Raw genomic sequence first — 14,165 nt, forward strand, 5'->3', positions numbered from 1 at the left:
ATATATTGAAATATATATATATAGGGTGCCATGGACTTTTCTGAGGAATCAAGAACTGTTTTAGGTCGAATTACCACTAAAAAAAGTAATACCACTGTTTGCTTTTCTGAATTTCATTTCCCACGGACCTCGCCTTTTACATTTCTCTCAAATTTCACACAACTGGCGGCGTGGACTGTACTCCACAAAATCTTATGCCATAATAAATTTGCTAGCCTTTAAGGTGACTATATATATATATATATATATATTGCAAAGGACTAAAAAGGCTACCATCTGGAAATTAACATAAGTGTACACTATTTTATTTATGAAGCTAACACTGCTGAGAAAAATATGTGTGCCCTTGGGTAGGGAGGGGTCAAGATTTTTCCTCGTTTTAAATAGTCAAAGTGTGGTTTCAAGGAAATCGATACCTACCTCTTGCACCGTTGCTTAGGAAAGGGTCTGCAAGTGTGAACCTATAGCTGACAGGATGACCTCGGGATGAGCGGCAGCTCCTGCCTGCGCTCCCCTGAGGCAACGAGCGACAGAGGCCGGCCGGCTCCGCCGCCTCTAGCCCGGCCCCCTGGAGGCTGGCGCGCAAGGCGGCAGAGTCGGGCATGCCATGGCGCTGGCGGAACTGGCCTCTCGCCTCAACTGCGCCGAGTACAAGAACTGGGTGAAGGCCGGGCACAGCCTGCTGCTCTTGCGGGCCGCCCTGCAGCGCTTTGCCGGGGAGCAAGTGCAGGCCTTTCACCGCCAGCTCGTCGCGCGCTCCTCCGCGCGCCTCAGCCCGTCGGGCCTCCGCTGCCGCGGGCGCTGCACCCCTCGAGGCAAGCAGGTGAGGCTCCGCCCTGGGAAGCGGAGGTCGGAGGGGGCTCCTGCCTCGCTTGGCCTGGTCGCCCCTCTTCCGCCAAAAGCGCGTTCGAGAAACAAACACTCGCGCGTCGTTCACCCGACCCTTTCCGAAGTGCACGTGGCGCGCCCCAGAGGTCCCTTCAATGCCGGGGGGGGGGGGGACTACTTTTGCTCAATCAAAGAGGAGGGAACGATTTTGAACAGGAAAACAGGAGAAGGGGTCGCGCATCCCTCTTTTCTCGCGCGGAAAGATACGCGCCGCGCTCGTGGCAAGTTTCGGCCAGAACAAAGAACTCCGGCTTGTCTCGGATCTCGAGCGCTTTCTGTAAAACTGTTTCTTTCGAACAGTGCCCCCTTCTGCAAGCCGAGAGATTCCCTGCTTTATAATACAGTACTGTACAGCATACTGCGCGTTTTCCTATCTTTTTGATGTATTATAATTTCATTTGTTTATATATAAGCTCAGGGGCAGCGCAACACGGCCAGTTCTCTCGCTTCTTTATTTTAATGTGGTTGCAGAACTTCTGTTATTTCATTGTGAAATACTGAAATATTTTCTTCTATTATAGTGAAGCAATAGCTGCAGTGATGGCACCTGGCATCCTTGAGAAATTTGAAATGTTCAAGATGGTTGCCAAATTAGTTTTGATGTGAAGGAAGAAATCCCAAGAAATGCCATTAATTCTTAGATTTTAAAAAAACATTAGGGATGCTAGTTACAAACATGAAGGATGCTGAGCAGTTTTATTTTTAGAGTGCCACTATGATGCACCTACAATCGTTAATAAAAATGCACAGTTGTTTCATGGTGCCAGTTTCACTTTTGCTTTGCAGCAGAGGGGAGGTGGGCAGAGGGTTGCTTTTCTGTTCCAGATTATGTAATCTCTCATTGGATTTTCTCATTTGGGGTTTAAAATGTGTATTTGATGCCATTAGTAGCATGATGGCAGCCAAGCTTTGGAATGGTACATCAAACTAAATTCCACATCAAACTAGACATCCAGGTTTTAGCTTTTGGCACGCCATATATTTTGGGGCAAAATGTGCACCTTCAGTCGCAATCCTAAACATCATAGCTGATCGGGGAATATTATGTGTAGAACTGCTAATTACAGACCCCAAATGAAATCCTTACAAGGAACAATCTTAGAGGTTTTGAAGGCTTACAATGATGTTGCGTGCAGGCAAGATAAGTGAGAATGATTAGAGAAGTCAGTGTGCAGCAGCTGATACAACATATTGCACTGATCGCATACATAGCAGTGAACTTTGTTCTGCAATCAAGGCTTCAAAGAGAAACAGTTTCACTAATGGAAGCAGGCCAGGATTTTCAAAACATCGTAATGAAGAGACCCTGCCCTCTCAGAGTACTTGCACAGAATTATTTGAATCAGAACTTCTTACTTTAACATCTATGGATAGTTAATTTCATGTTTTGAAAAACTGCTGCTGGTGTGCTTTACTTAGCACCAGATTAAGATAATGACCAGGTACCACTATGAAGGTTGCAAAGAAAATTGCATAGAAGCCAAAGGTATGGAGTCCTGCCAAGAATGAAGCCCAACTGACGCTTTATAAAGATGTAGTTGAAGACAGCGTGACTCGCTGCTTTGAAATATTTCGGGAAATGATTATGCTTGTCACCAGAAAATGATTATTTCAAAGCACTGCAACAAAAGGGAGTCTCTAATCCTGCCTGTTTTATTTATTTTTTATGTTGATTCCTACATACTTTCACTGCTCTTACCCTGTAAATGACGTGTGTGGAGTGCTTGTTTTCCTATATCTTTGAGACTTGAGTGGGAAGAGAATTTTGGAGGCGGGTCTTCCACTAAGAGACACACAAGTCGCCCAGATCTCAAAATATACTTGGTGGGCGGCATTTTCCAATTCTTTTGCGAAGCTGCCAAACTAATTTGGCAGCCATCTCAATGATTTCAAATTGCTCAAGGGTGCCAGGATGTCACCACTCAAATTATTATTTCACAAAATGTTATAGCACAAAAATTATATTTAAAAAATGGGCAGGCAGCAGTTCACAGTTAAATAACTGAAGTTCCGAAACTGGACTATATAATCTTATGCTGTGCATCATCATGGCAGTTTGTTTGACAGTTTGTGTAAAATTTGTCAGTGATGCCAAAATGGCACCATTCGTATTTGAATTATAAAGAAAGCATCAGAAATGTTCTGGATAGATGGAAGTTTGTGGCTTTTTGCTTTGCTGCATGACTAACATGACTGGAAGAATTCAATCTGCACAACTTTTACCGTCACAGAATCTCCATGCTGGTGAAGGCTTCCCCTTTTTGAATTTTGGGGAATTTTCTGGCATGGGTTGAAATCGCTGGAACTACATAGGAACAGCCACTTTATGCAAATGCCTTGCCTCATGGAGCTGTCTCTGTGTATGTGGGCTTCATGTACCCACACATGGAGCTGCTTGCAGGCATGACTCAGCCACAATCAGAGCCATAGCTAGGTGATTTTGCGCCCCTGGAAGAACTGTCCAGATTGTGTCCCCTAAGGTAAAGGTAAAAGGACCCCTGACCATTAGGTCCAGTCGTGGCCAACTCTGGGGTTCTGGCGCTCATCTCGCTTTATTGGCTGGTCATGTGGCCAGAATGACTAAGCCGCTTCTGGCAAACCAGAGCAGCGCACAGAAACGCCGTGTACCTTCCCGCCGGAGTGGTACCTATTTATCTACTTGCACTGGCGTGCTTTCGAACTGCTAGGTTGGCAGGAGCAGGGACCGAGCAACGGGAGCTCACCCTGTCACGGGGATTCGAACCACTGACCTTCTGATTGGCAAGTCCTAGGCTCTGTGGTTTAACCCACAGCGCCACCTATGTCCCCTAGCTCTTCTTTCTGCCCCTCCTCCAACCCCAACCCCTTCCACCCTTTCAATTCACCATCTATTTAAAACCATTTCTTATGAGGCAATACACTAATCAATATTTATATTTATGGACATATTTTTAGCCGATTTTGTGCACCCCTCACCGCCTATGCCCCTGGCGAGGGCCCACCTCACCACACCCTAGCTACAGTCCTGGCCACAATAACAGCAGCAGAGGGTGCAGCCCAACTTCTGTGATGCTTCAGATATCTTGCCTCACAGGAAAAAAGTTACGGGATATAAAATGATTCATTGACCACTCTTGTGGTACTTTTTGGAGCAGCTTGTGATACTTAGGCCTGACTCTGCAGTACAGGACCATACTGAACAAAACATTTATTGACAACAAGGCTGACAATCCCAGGTTCTCATCATGTTTCAATCATGAGTAAAATTCACGGAATTGCTTCCTTGTGGGTTGGGAAGAAGTGGAATTGCCCAGAGGTCAATTTGGGTTTTGAAAATGAAGGATTCAGTGAGAATGTGTGATGTTCTGGGAAACTGGGAAGCTTGCCTCTGCCACCTCTTCCCACACAGCCTCAAGGACACATGAAATATCAAACATTCCACACATCGCTCTGATTACAAACAGTACTCTCCATGCTCAAGGAAAGAGCAGTGGGCCTAGATAGGAATAGATTGATTTTTAAAAAACAAACAAACGGGCAGGGTTAATGGCTCCATTTTGTTGCTGTGCTCTGAAACAATAATTTATCTCCCTACTTTCCCCAAATTGCAATATGTTCTCTGGATGAGCATTCGGTGCATGGCAGTATTCTTAAGTGTTTATGAGTAAGAGCTGCCCCTTGCTCTTCTCAGCCGCAATGCTATGTAACCAGCAGAATTTCAAGGAACCTTTCACTCTGCATTCAGAGTATGTGATTTACCAGAGAGACAGAAAAGAGAGATAATAGTTAGAAGAAAGAAGGGGTGGTGGAAGATACATGTTTTTGGCCAGACATTGAAAAGGAAACCTTAAGAACACTGTGGTACATGTTTTCAGTTCTGACCCTCTATGGGTACTTTGGCATTATAATGCTGGGCTTCATCTCATATCTGTCAGAAATTCAATAGGTGCAACTTTCTGTGATACTTTATCTCCATGATCAAAGGAAGCTGTACCTGTTAAATTTCTGCATGCCTCAGCCTTTAAAGACACAGGAGCCAGCACACACACCCCCCCCCCCCAATATTTTTAGCCCAATGTATTTTAATTTTATTTATTTAATAGATTTAAGCTTCCTTTCAGGGTATTTTCCCTTACAAGACAGTTCATAACATGGCAAATAATAGTATACAGTGGTACCTCGGGTTAAGTACTTAATTCGTTCCGGAGGTCCGTTCTTAACCTGAAACTGTTCTTAACCTGAAGCACCACTTTAGCTAATGGGGCCTCCCGCAGCCGCTGTGCTGCCGGAGCACGATTTCTGTTCTCATCCTGAAGCAAAGTTTTTAACCTGAGGCACTATTTCTGGGTTAGCGGAGTCTGTAACCTGAAGCGTATGTAACCCGAGGTACCACTGTACTTAGATTACACCTTATTAAAATAACTTGCTTTCTACTTGTTTTGATAGAGAGGACATTATATTTGCAACACAATGGAATCTTAAGTTATGCTCTGATTTCCTTTAAGAAGCCGGTGATGCCATTCTACCCAACCCATCTCCACATGTTAAGTTTATGCTTGACATGTGGCATTTAAAAACACACGAGTCCTGCTTGCAAAGAGCACTCTGAATTCTGCTGTGGTGGCTGCGGCATTTTTTGTGCAGCTTCTTTTGCGTTTTGAAAGGATAAAGCTCACAATCGTTTCAAAGCATTCAAAGCAAACTTTCTATTTGCATTTCTCCCCCTCCCTTAATTCCAGAGTATTTGCGGCTTTTCTTAGCATGCACATGCAGGAATCTCTCAAAGGGTCTTAGAAACCGGAAGCCCACTAGAGAGACACTACGACTATGTAAACCCGTATAACCTCAGCATCTCTGCCTCTTTCCTGCCAACAGTAAGCAGTCCCATCCCTAACTCCTTTTAATCCCTTTTTATTTACTGAATTGTAATTTGTTGACTTTGGGGACTGGACATTGTTTGATTTCTTGGACAATCCAAATTGAGTCCCACCCCCTTGGATAAAAAAATTTGAAACCAATGATTTAAATTACAGTACTTGTATTGGTGTTCATTTTGCTTTGTAGTTTCAGCCTGCGTGCTCCTTGTGTAAAGAATGGAAAAAAGAGATTTTGAATCATCACACGCACAAGAATGGGGAAGTCCACTGGGGAAACTGCAGGCCTTGGCTCTGGCCATCTAATGCATGGGAGTTGGCAAAGGTAATGCCTGGAAGTTCTGTTATGTAAACAGAGGCATAGGAAGGTCAGGTGGTACCCGGTGCAGAAAATTTCTTGTCACCCCCCCATTGATTTTTTATTTTTTTTGCCTGCAAAAATGGTTTTATGTTATTTCATATTTTCTTACAAAGGAATAATAATAAATAACAATAATAAACTTTTATTTATATTCTGTCCTCCCTGGCTGAAGTCAGGCTCAGGGCGGCTAACATCAGATATATAACATTGGTATAAAATTAAACAATAATTAAATTACCTCATAAAAACATGTCAGAATCAAATTAAAGTCTAATTAGATGGCTTTCTGCAGGGTTAGGGTTGGGAACAGTAAGTGCTCCACTGAATTGAAATTTCAGCCTTCACAACATAGGAAAACGGCCAAGTAAACAGCTATTTTTGTGGAGGAGGGTCAAGATATTAACTGATATGCATGAAATTTCATATATAGCTACATAATCCCTAGTGTAGTAAGATAAGACCTTTGGAGCAGGATGTTTTTTTATGAACCTCCCTAGTAGGGCAGTAATTGTTCCTTGATAATTTGTCACCCCCCTCTACGATGGAACCTGGGGTGACCCACCCACCCCCTACACCCCTGTATGTAAAATGGATGTTCTGCTCCAGCTTTTGCAGCATGCAGCAGGGTAGGATATAAATCGGGGATAGAGAAGCTGTGGCACTTCAGGTATTGTTGGACTACGAGTTCCCATAGGCTGCAGACAGCGTGGCGAGTGGTCAGGGTGATGGGAGTTGTCCAGCAATATCTGCAAGGCCCTGTGTATGATATGGCTAGTTTTGAAACTGCTTCAGGAGCAAGAAGCAGCTCGTGCTGCTCTGAATTCTAGGCAACCAATTGCTACCCTCTTTTGTTACTGCCACCTTTTGTCTTCTATGAGTTTATTCAGGTTTCTATTCCTTCTTTATTTCTGGATTTGAACAGTCTGAGAATTCGCCAAAGCAGCATTTGTAAGTTTGTATTCAGTTAGTAAGACCAAACAAACTCATAATAGCATTTTATCATATAGAAGTTGCATCTCTCTTTCTCAGCAGAAGTTATGTGATTTTGACAAAAGCACAGCAGGCAGATATTCAACACATGAAGCTGTGGACTGTGGTTGGCAAACAAATCTGTTTAATTTTATGTCCGTATTAGTGTTGCTGGGCCTTGTCAGAGAAAATAGTGCCTCCATTTCCTCCCATTCTCCCAAGGAAAGACAGAAAGCCCATGAAAACTGATGTGTGGTGATCATACATGTATCTGTTTCACTGTGGCTTCCCACAGTGTAGGTGTGTGCTCTGGGAAACTGTGCCTCGTTGTGCCTCCCAAGATGTAGACATGCTGTGAAATAGACATCAGTACAATCAACATGTGATGAAAAGCATGTTGATGAGCTTTGCAAGGCAATACATCTCACCCTAAAAGTCTCACCTACAAGTTTGGTGCTTCATTATGGAAAGTGGAACTTGTTTTGGATTCAAGAGGGAGTGGCAGCCTAAGGCTGACTAACAGTAGCTGATCAGAAAAGTTCTAAATTGTGTCCTCCTGTATGGTGTGGAACAGTACGGAATGACTATGCAGGACTCCAGCGAGAGTATCCAATGGGATTGTAAAGAGAAAAAGGACAGCAACAAGATGTTAATTAAACCACTGTTTTAGTGTTTGACAAAGCTACAATTAAATAAACATGAGTTCTGATATAACTATCAGTTAGAAATAGTGTGTTACTAATAGCTTCTGAATCAGACATTAACTGCATGCGTTCTCCTTTGCTGTGTAGGCTTACATGCCTCGTGGGAAAGCAGACATTTGTGGTCCAGACAAATGTGATGCATCTGCACTCTTAAACCTTTTCAACTTCTGCGATCACTTCAGTAACATCGATCAGAAGAAAGTCAGAGAGGTAATCCAACTACCGCTATTGACATCTTTTCTTAGCAGGGTTCCACAAACACCCTCACCAGGTTGCAATCAGTGACTGCCTCTTCCATTTGGGCAAGCATCCTGTCCTGTCTACAGAGACCTCTATCCGCCTCACAGAGCTACAGTTCCCAGAGTTGTATAACAATAAATCCCAGAGAGCCAGTGTGGTGTAGTGGTTAAGAGCGGTAGACTCGTAATCTGGTGAACCGGGTTCGCGTCTCCGCTCCTCCACATGCAGCTGCTGGGTGACCTTGGGCTAGTCACACTTCTCTGAAGTCTCTCAGCCCCACTCACCTCACAGAGTGTTTGATGTGGGGGAGGAAGGGAAAGGAGAATGTTAGCCGCTTTGAGACTCCCTAGGGTAGTGATAAAGTGGGATATCAAATCCAAACTCCTCTTCTTCTTCTCTTCCCAAGAAATCTGGAAACTGTAGCTGTGTGAGGGGAGTAGGGGCCTCCTAACAGCTCTCAGCCCCCTTAACGAACTACGGTTCCTAAGATTATTTGAGGGAAGCCATAACTGTTTAAAGTGTTATGAGACTGCTTTAAACATATAGTGCAGATGGAGCTTAAATTGTGCATGCCTACAAGTATAAAATGCAATATAATAAAGTGCTTAAGGCTGGTTATCATATAGCAGCCTCTGAGGAGGAGACAGTCGAGGAACATAACATTGGCAAAGTGTTCGCCACACGGGGCATTTCCATTCTAGTAACAACAATATGTGGCTCTGATGTGAAAACAGATCACTCAGTCAGCAACCCCTAATGCAGGGCTGTAACTTGAGGGTTGGTTTTTGCTTACCATTGCCCTACACTGAGTTTTCAGTCTACTGGTTTTGCTTCATGTTTTTATCTCTAGGTGATTAAGTGCCGCAATGAACTAATGCATTCTTCAGATATGAAAGTCTCTTCTTCCTGGCTGGAAGAATTTGGGAATCATGTTCAGAACTTGCTAACTGAATTTCAACACATTCCAGAGGCCCAGACGGCTCGTACAAGGATAGAAAAGGTAATAGTTGCCATTCTTTCAACTTGTAGGCTGGCTGCTATTCACCTTTTTTTATTTTAGCTAGGCACAGTATTGAATATAGAAATGCAACAGTCTGTATCCAGATGGTTTGCACTCTAAATCAAAGCTTTTGTGCTTGATCAAGGATATCTGAGGCTGTTTCATAATTTGTTGATTCAAGGTTTTTGGGTACATTGATACAATTTAGTTTTACTCTTGAGATTACCATATCAAAAGTTTATTTTTTGGGGGGAAACAAAACAAAACAATAGTACAGCATTTTATCTGCATGTTATATAGATGGAAAGGTAAAACTTCTGTAAGGCAGATAGCCTTGCATGGAGGCAACAGGCATTATGCTATGTGGCATTTAAAAAAAAATAATAACTGGTTAAATAATGTACCTATGTGGGAGAACACAAAAGCCAGGATACAAAATCTATTTTGGGCCCACTACTGGAATAAAAAAAAATCTTTGTTCAGCAGACTTTTATGCTGTATCACATAACCTGCTTCTGAAACTTCCCATAGTTTCAAAACAGTTCATTTGTTTTAGAAAAGAATTTAAGTAAAAAGAGATTATTTAAAAATAGAATTAGTAAATGGCAGGGACATTGCTGCAGAGGAATAGCCAAACCACCATTTTTAAAATTCTTTTAAAGAAGTTCATTACTATGCATACCTATCTGGAAATAAGTCCCATTGAAGTTTACTTCTGAGTAGACATGCATATGATTCCACTGGGAATTGTTTAAATGTGTTCTTTTGCAGTGAAGGTATAGACTCCAAATAATGTTTTTAAATCCACAGAATGCCAGTAAGTTTCACAAACTACAGTGGTACCTCAGTTTTCGAACGTAATCCATTCCGAAAGACCATTCGAGTTCTGAAATGTTAGAAAGCCTAAAACTCAACAGCCGACAGCTAGGCCTCAGGATCTTGCACTCAGCAGAAGCATGTTTGAAAACCAAAGCATTTACTTCCAGGTTTATGGTGTTCGAAAACTGAAATGTTTATCAACAGAGATGTTCAAAAACCGAGGTGCCACTGTACTTGGCATACCTCAGTATTGTCAAATACTGTTGCTCATCTCTAATGTCACAAACAACATTGACTGGATCCAAAGAAATGTGTAACTAGTTTCATCTGTATTTCTCAAACAGCATCTTGTGCTTTTGGGGCTATTGAAGCCCTTAAGTGTATTATTTTGTCAAGAAACCCATAGCTTTTCATGTTCATTTTGTTTTTACTAAAACCCAATAGCTTCTGTCATCTGATTGGGCTGTGCATGTACCAGGGGGAGATCAGCTTGATGGATTGGAGGGTGAAATGAATCGAAGCCAGATCAGTGAAATAGAAGCAGAACTGATAAAAGAGAGACTTCATGAAATCAGTCTTCTCGTGGAAGAACAAGGAATGATGTCAGAAGAGGTAACCTAATTTGAAAACATAAAAGCAGGCTTGCACTCATGCTTAAGAGTTTGATGCTAATAGGTCCATCTGTGTAATAAGAGCGGTGCATTTAGAGGATTCCTCAGAATTTATTGGAATAAACCTTTTCAGATGAATAGATTATTGCTTGCCCAAGGAAAGCTTGTTCCATGCAGTTGAGCTCCCAGCACCTCCATTGTATTTGTACCCTAATAGAAAACACTGCTTCGCTTTAAAATTCAACTGGAATACATTTGCCAGGGTGCTTAAAACCTACCCCTAGGGCATGGACTGATAACACACAAATATAGACATTTTGCCTCACACTAAGTGGCTTTGGGTCAAGTCAGTGCCTAGATGCCACGAGGGATCCGCATATAAGCTGGCTTGAGTGCTTTGATGGAGGAGAGGTCCTATAGAAATTACTACTCAGTGTTGAAATTTAGAATAGTGATCTCTTTTTTTCCTGTGAAGCTTCTTTCCTTCAGTTTTAGCAGATGTGTCTCTGCTCCGAGAAAGAAGCTAACTGCTCAGCCACCTTAGATCTACGTTACCTCTGGGACAGAAATAGAATCATAGTACTGGAAGGGACCTGAGGGTTCTCTAGTCCTACTCCCTGCAATGCAGGACTCCTGCTCACAGCTGTCCCTGGGTGGGCTTGAACCACCATCCTTTTGGTTGATAACCAGATGAACTGACCCATTGCGCCACCTGTAACGGAAATGGGATAAGTCCTTTCACTGAGTAGCCCAATTGTGCACAGAGGTTCCCAAGGAAGCTGTAACTGTACCTTCTGCCCCCCAGACAGGAGGGGGTCCAGGACAGGTTTTTTGAAGGGCAGACAGAAAGAGCACCCAGCCTACAAGGCTCTTCCCTGAGCCCAAGGTAACCTGCTTTTTTTCTCTCAGGCCCCTGATGTAGCTTGTCACAAAAGTGGTTCAGAGAGGAGAAGTCCTTTTGACTCTGGCAGAAATGTACCCAAGACGTCAACGGCCAAATTTTACGAAGTTTATTAAGAATCAAAAAGAAAGGTAGAGGAGAAATGAAAGAGGCAGATTGTTTCTTCAAGAAAATAACAAGCAGCTTTTAGATCAAGTGTCCATCCTGTTATAGCTACTTACAGTGAGGTGAGCCATCCAGGTGTAGAACAGCAGCTTTTCCTCTACTCCTGGATGTAACTCCTCCATATGCAGATTATAGAAGACTGGGGAAATTTAGCAAACTCAAAGGGACAGATTGAGGAGAGCAGGTGGAGCTTCCATTTTATAGTTCCTTGTGTCTGCTTAGTTGTAGGTGATCAATGATGGAGAAACACGTATCTGTTAAAAACCATCCTCCCCTAGTATTTCAGTGAAAAAAGGAATTACTCATCTGTTTGCAATACAAACAATTCCAGCTTGTGCAAGAACGTAGCGACCTGAAAGTTGACATTTGGCGTCTCTTTATTTTGTGTTCAATGAATGTAAATTATACTTATAGCACGTATGAGCCCATCAACTAGGTTTTGAGGCCCTGTGGTAAAGGTCACAAGTACTTTGAGTCTGTGAAGGCTTTGAATCTTGCACTGATCACAGAGTTGACATTACGTAACTCCCTCCAAATGCCAACAGAGAGTTACTTAAGACGCATGATCTTGCCATTCATGAGAGAACAACCTGCTCCCCGTGATCTTGCTGGTTGAAGTGGCCTCATGCTCCCTCAACAACTATCAGTTGGTTACTTCAGAATTACCTTGCCCCCTCCCCCTGAGGTAAAGGCAGAGGAGCCTGTTGCCAGAAAAAAGAGCAGGCAGCAGCATATAGTTAAACCTGCAACATGCTTGGGAGGCAGCTACTGAAAAGCTTTTGAAGCCCACTTCAAAATATATGTATCTGAAGTGTTTCTGTCATGTATTGCCTTGGGAATTTTGTGTGCGTGTGTCTGTGGAAACATAATTAATAAATGCAACAGAATGTTTAGGGAATTAAATGCTGAATATAAGGAAATTCCATCCCCCTCTTAGTTTGTGAACTGCTTAAATCCATTTGCATAGTAATTAAATAAATGGAATCAAGTAAGTTATTCATGTATTCACTGGATATATATTTTTTTAACGGCGAGAACCGGAGACCACTCAGTGTCTGAACTAATGAACTCTTCTAGTATTGCGAGAGACATTGCAGTGTTCTTTTTTCCCTTCTTTGTATTGTGTTGGTTGATAGTGATGAATATAGGATGGAATGTAGTCTTATAGCTGAATGGGCTTCTTGTCCTGCCCTTTACCTGCCACTTTAGTACAGTCAGCAAAGGGCTTGCTGCCCACAATTGTGGCACAATTAATTTTTGTCCGATGCTGCATTTTCCTGTGCTTCACTGATATGCCTAACATCGCTCACTTCATTCATTGCTCTGCTGTCAGGTAACTCGTGGCTTTTTTTTCCATATTAGCTTCCTGATTTCAGCTTTAAAGATTATATACTTCTAGCTTCAGATGAAGTGGCAAGTTCTGCAGGTAAAATAGTAAAAAGGCTTTTTTTAGAATAGAAACATTTGTCTACTGCTTTATAGAAACCTTTTTAAATTAGGAATTGCAGGTCTTGCAAGAAGCATTGGAAAGAGTGAGAAGCCAAAGACAAACCAGAGAACAGGGTTGGTGTAGCAATTTGTGTGCATTGGGTTGGCGGTGATAAGCTGAAATTCAGATCCATCTTCTGCTATGAAACTCTCTAGGCAGTATCAAACACTTCCTTGCCTGAGATGCTTTTGGTGAGGTGGTAATAAGAACAAAATAAGATCCTGGCAAAGGCCCATCTAGTCCATCATCCTGTTCTCATTTCACATTTTTTACTCACAAGGTATTTCTCCCCTTCTTAGGATTTAAACAGAATACAAATTGTAAAGGATTTCTTAAATGGCAACCATGATCTTCAAAGAAGTTTGCAGGCTGAAATGCAGAACCTAGAAGACCTCGTGCAAAAATTGTACGGCCAAAAACAATCCATGAAAGAAACCCAGGAAGTGAACGATGAGGAGACAGATGAAGGCAAGTGCATATGTTTAAAATGAAATTTGTGTTTTATCGCTCTAACAAGTCGCATAGCAAAACTCACTGACACATTGTAAGGTGTTAGGAAAGAATACCACCTTAGGAAGGAATACCGCCTTACAGAAATCAGAATATGCAGCTTTGAGATTGCTTTTATTTGGATTGCCATGAGGCAGACCTTTGGTAAATAAGGCCAGGTGCTATTCTTAAGTATGCAAAATATGTAATGTTGTCTGTGCTTTTGTTTAATTTTTAGATTGTCATTTAGAAAAAAGGAAGCGTACGATATGAAGAATGTGACTCTACTGTGAAGATGTCATGCATTACCAAATAGGAAACTTGCATAATTCCACAGGAATGCTCATTTAAAGAGCGATCCTTTTTTCAAGTTATATTGGAATTTGGAGAATAAACCTGAAGGGTCAACAGTCATTTCCTTAAAAATTCCAGTTTCCTTTGAACTGTATTATGGCTTGCTTTCAGAGGTTTAGTATTTTGCTGTCTACCCAGGACAGTTTGATTTGTTTCACCCCTGTGCAAATGTTTTGACCATACTACTTCCTCTTGACAAATGGAACTATCAATTTTGTAATCTCTCTATTTTACATTGCACCAAATGCAATCTTAATGTGCGTAGCCCCATTAGGACATGACCCCTCCTCACTCTTTTGTTTAACACAGCCTTTTTCTCATG

At 42.2% G+C, this 14,165-nt stretch overlaps 1 protein-coding gene across 2 annotated transcripts; it reads left to right on the forward strand.

Moving 5' to 3' along the window:
* The first annotated feature begins 441 nt into the window (after window positions 1–441).
* On the forward strand, window positions 442–13,903 carry LOC308476642 (uncharacterized protein CXorf38). 2 transcript variants are annotated; one of them, XM_081004385.1, is made up of 7 exons: window positions 442–823; window positions 5,932–6,066; window positions 7,863–7,985; window positions 8,866–9,015; window positions 10,279–10,446; window positions 13,300–13,468; window positions 13,728–13,903. In XM_081004385.1, exons 1-7 carry the CDS (start codon window positions 608–610, stop codon window positions 13,760–13,762), a joined length of 996 nt encoding a protein of 331 aa, XP_080860511.1. In that variant the 5' UTR covers window positions 442–607; the 3' UTR covers window positions 13,763–13,903. The 2 variants fall into 2 exon arrangements, with proteins under 2 accessions (XP_080860511.1, XP_080860512.1); XM_081004386.1 differs by lacking the exon at window positions 5,932–6,066 and having other exon boundaries at window positions 443–823.
* Window positions 13,904–14,165: the final 262 nt, after the last annotated feature.

Source organism: Podarcis pityusensis (genome assembly GCF_964106645.2).
Source record: "Podarcis pityusensis genome assembly, chromosome: 4".
Taxonomy (NCBI): Eukaryota; Metazoa; Chordata; class Lepidosauria; order Squamata; family Lacertidae; genus Podarcis; species Podarcis pityusensis.

Coding starts and splice junctions, on each gene's coding strand:
- LOC308476642 (XM_081004385.1), top strand. CDS start 608: ATGGCGCTGGCGGAACTGGCCTCTCGCCTCAACTGCGCCGAGTACAAG. Junction 824..5,931: donor GCACCCCTCGAGGCAAGCAG/GTGAGGCTCCGC, acceptor TTTGCTTTGTAG/TTTCAGCCTGCGTGCTCCTT. Junction 9,016..10,278: donor CTCGTACAAGGATAGAAAAG/GTAATAGTTGCC, acceptor AAAACCCAATAG/CTTCTGTCATCTGATTGGGC.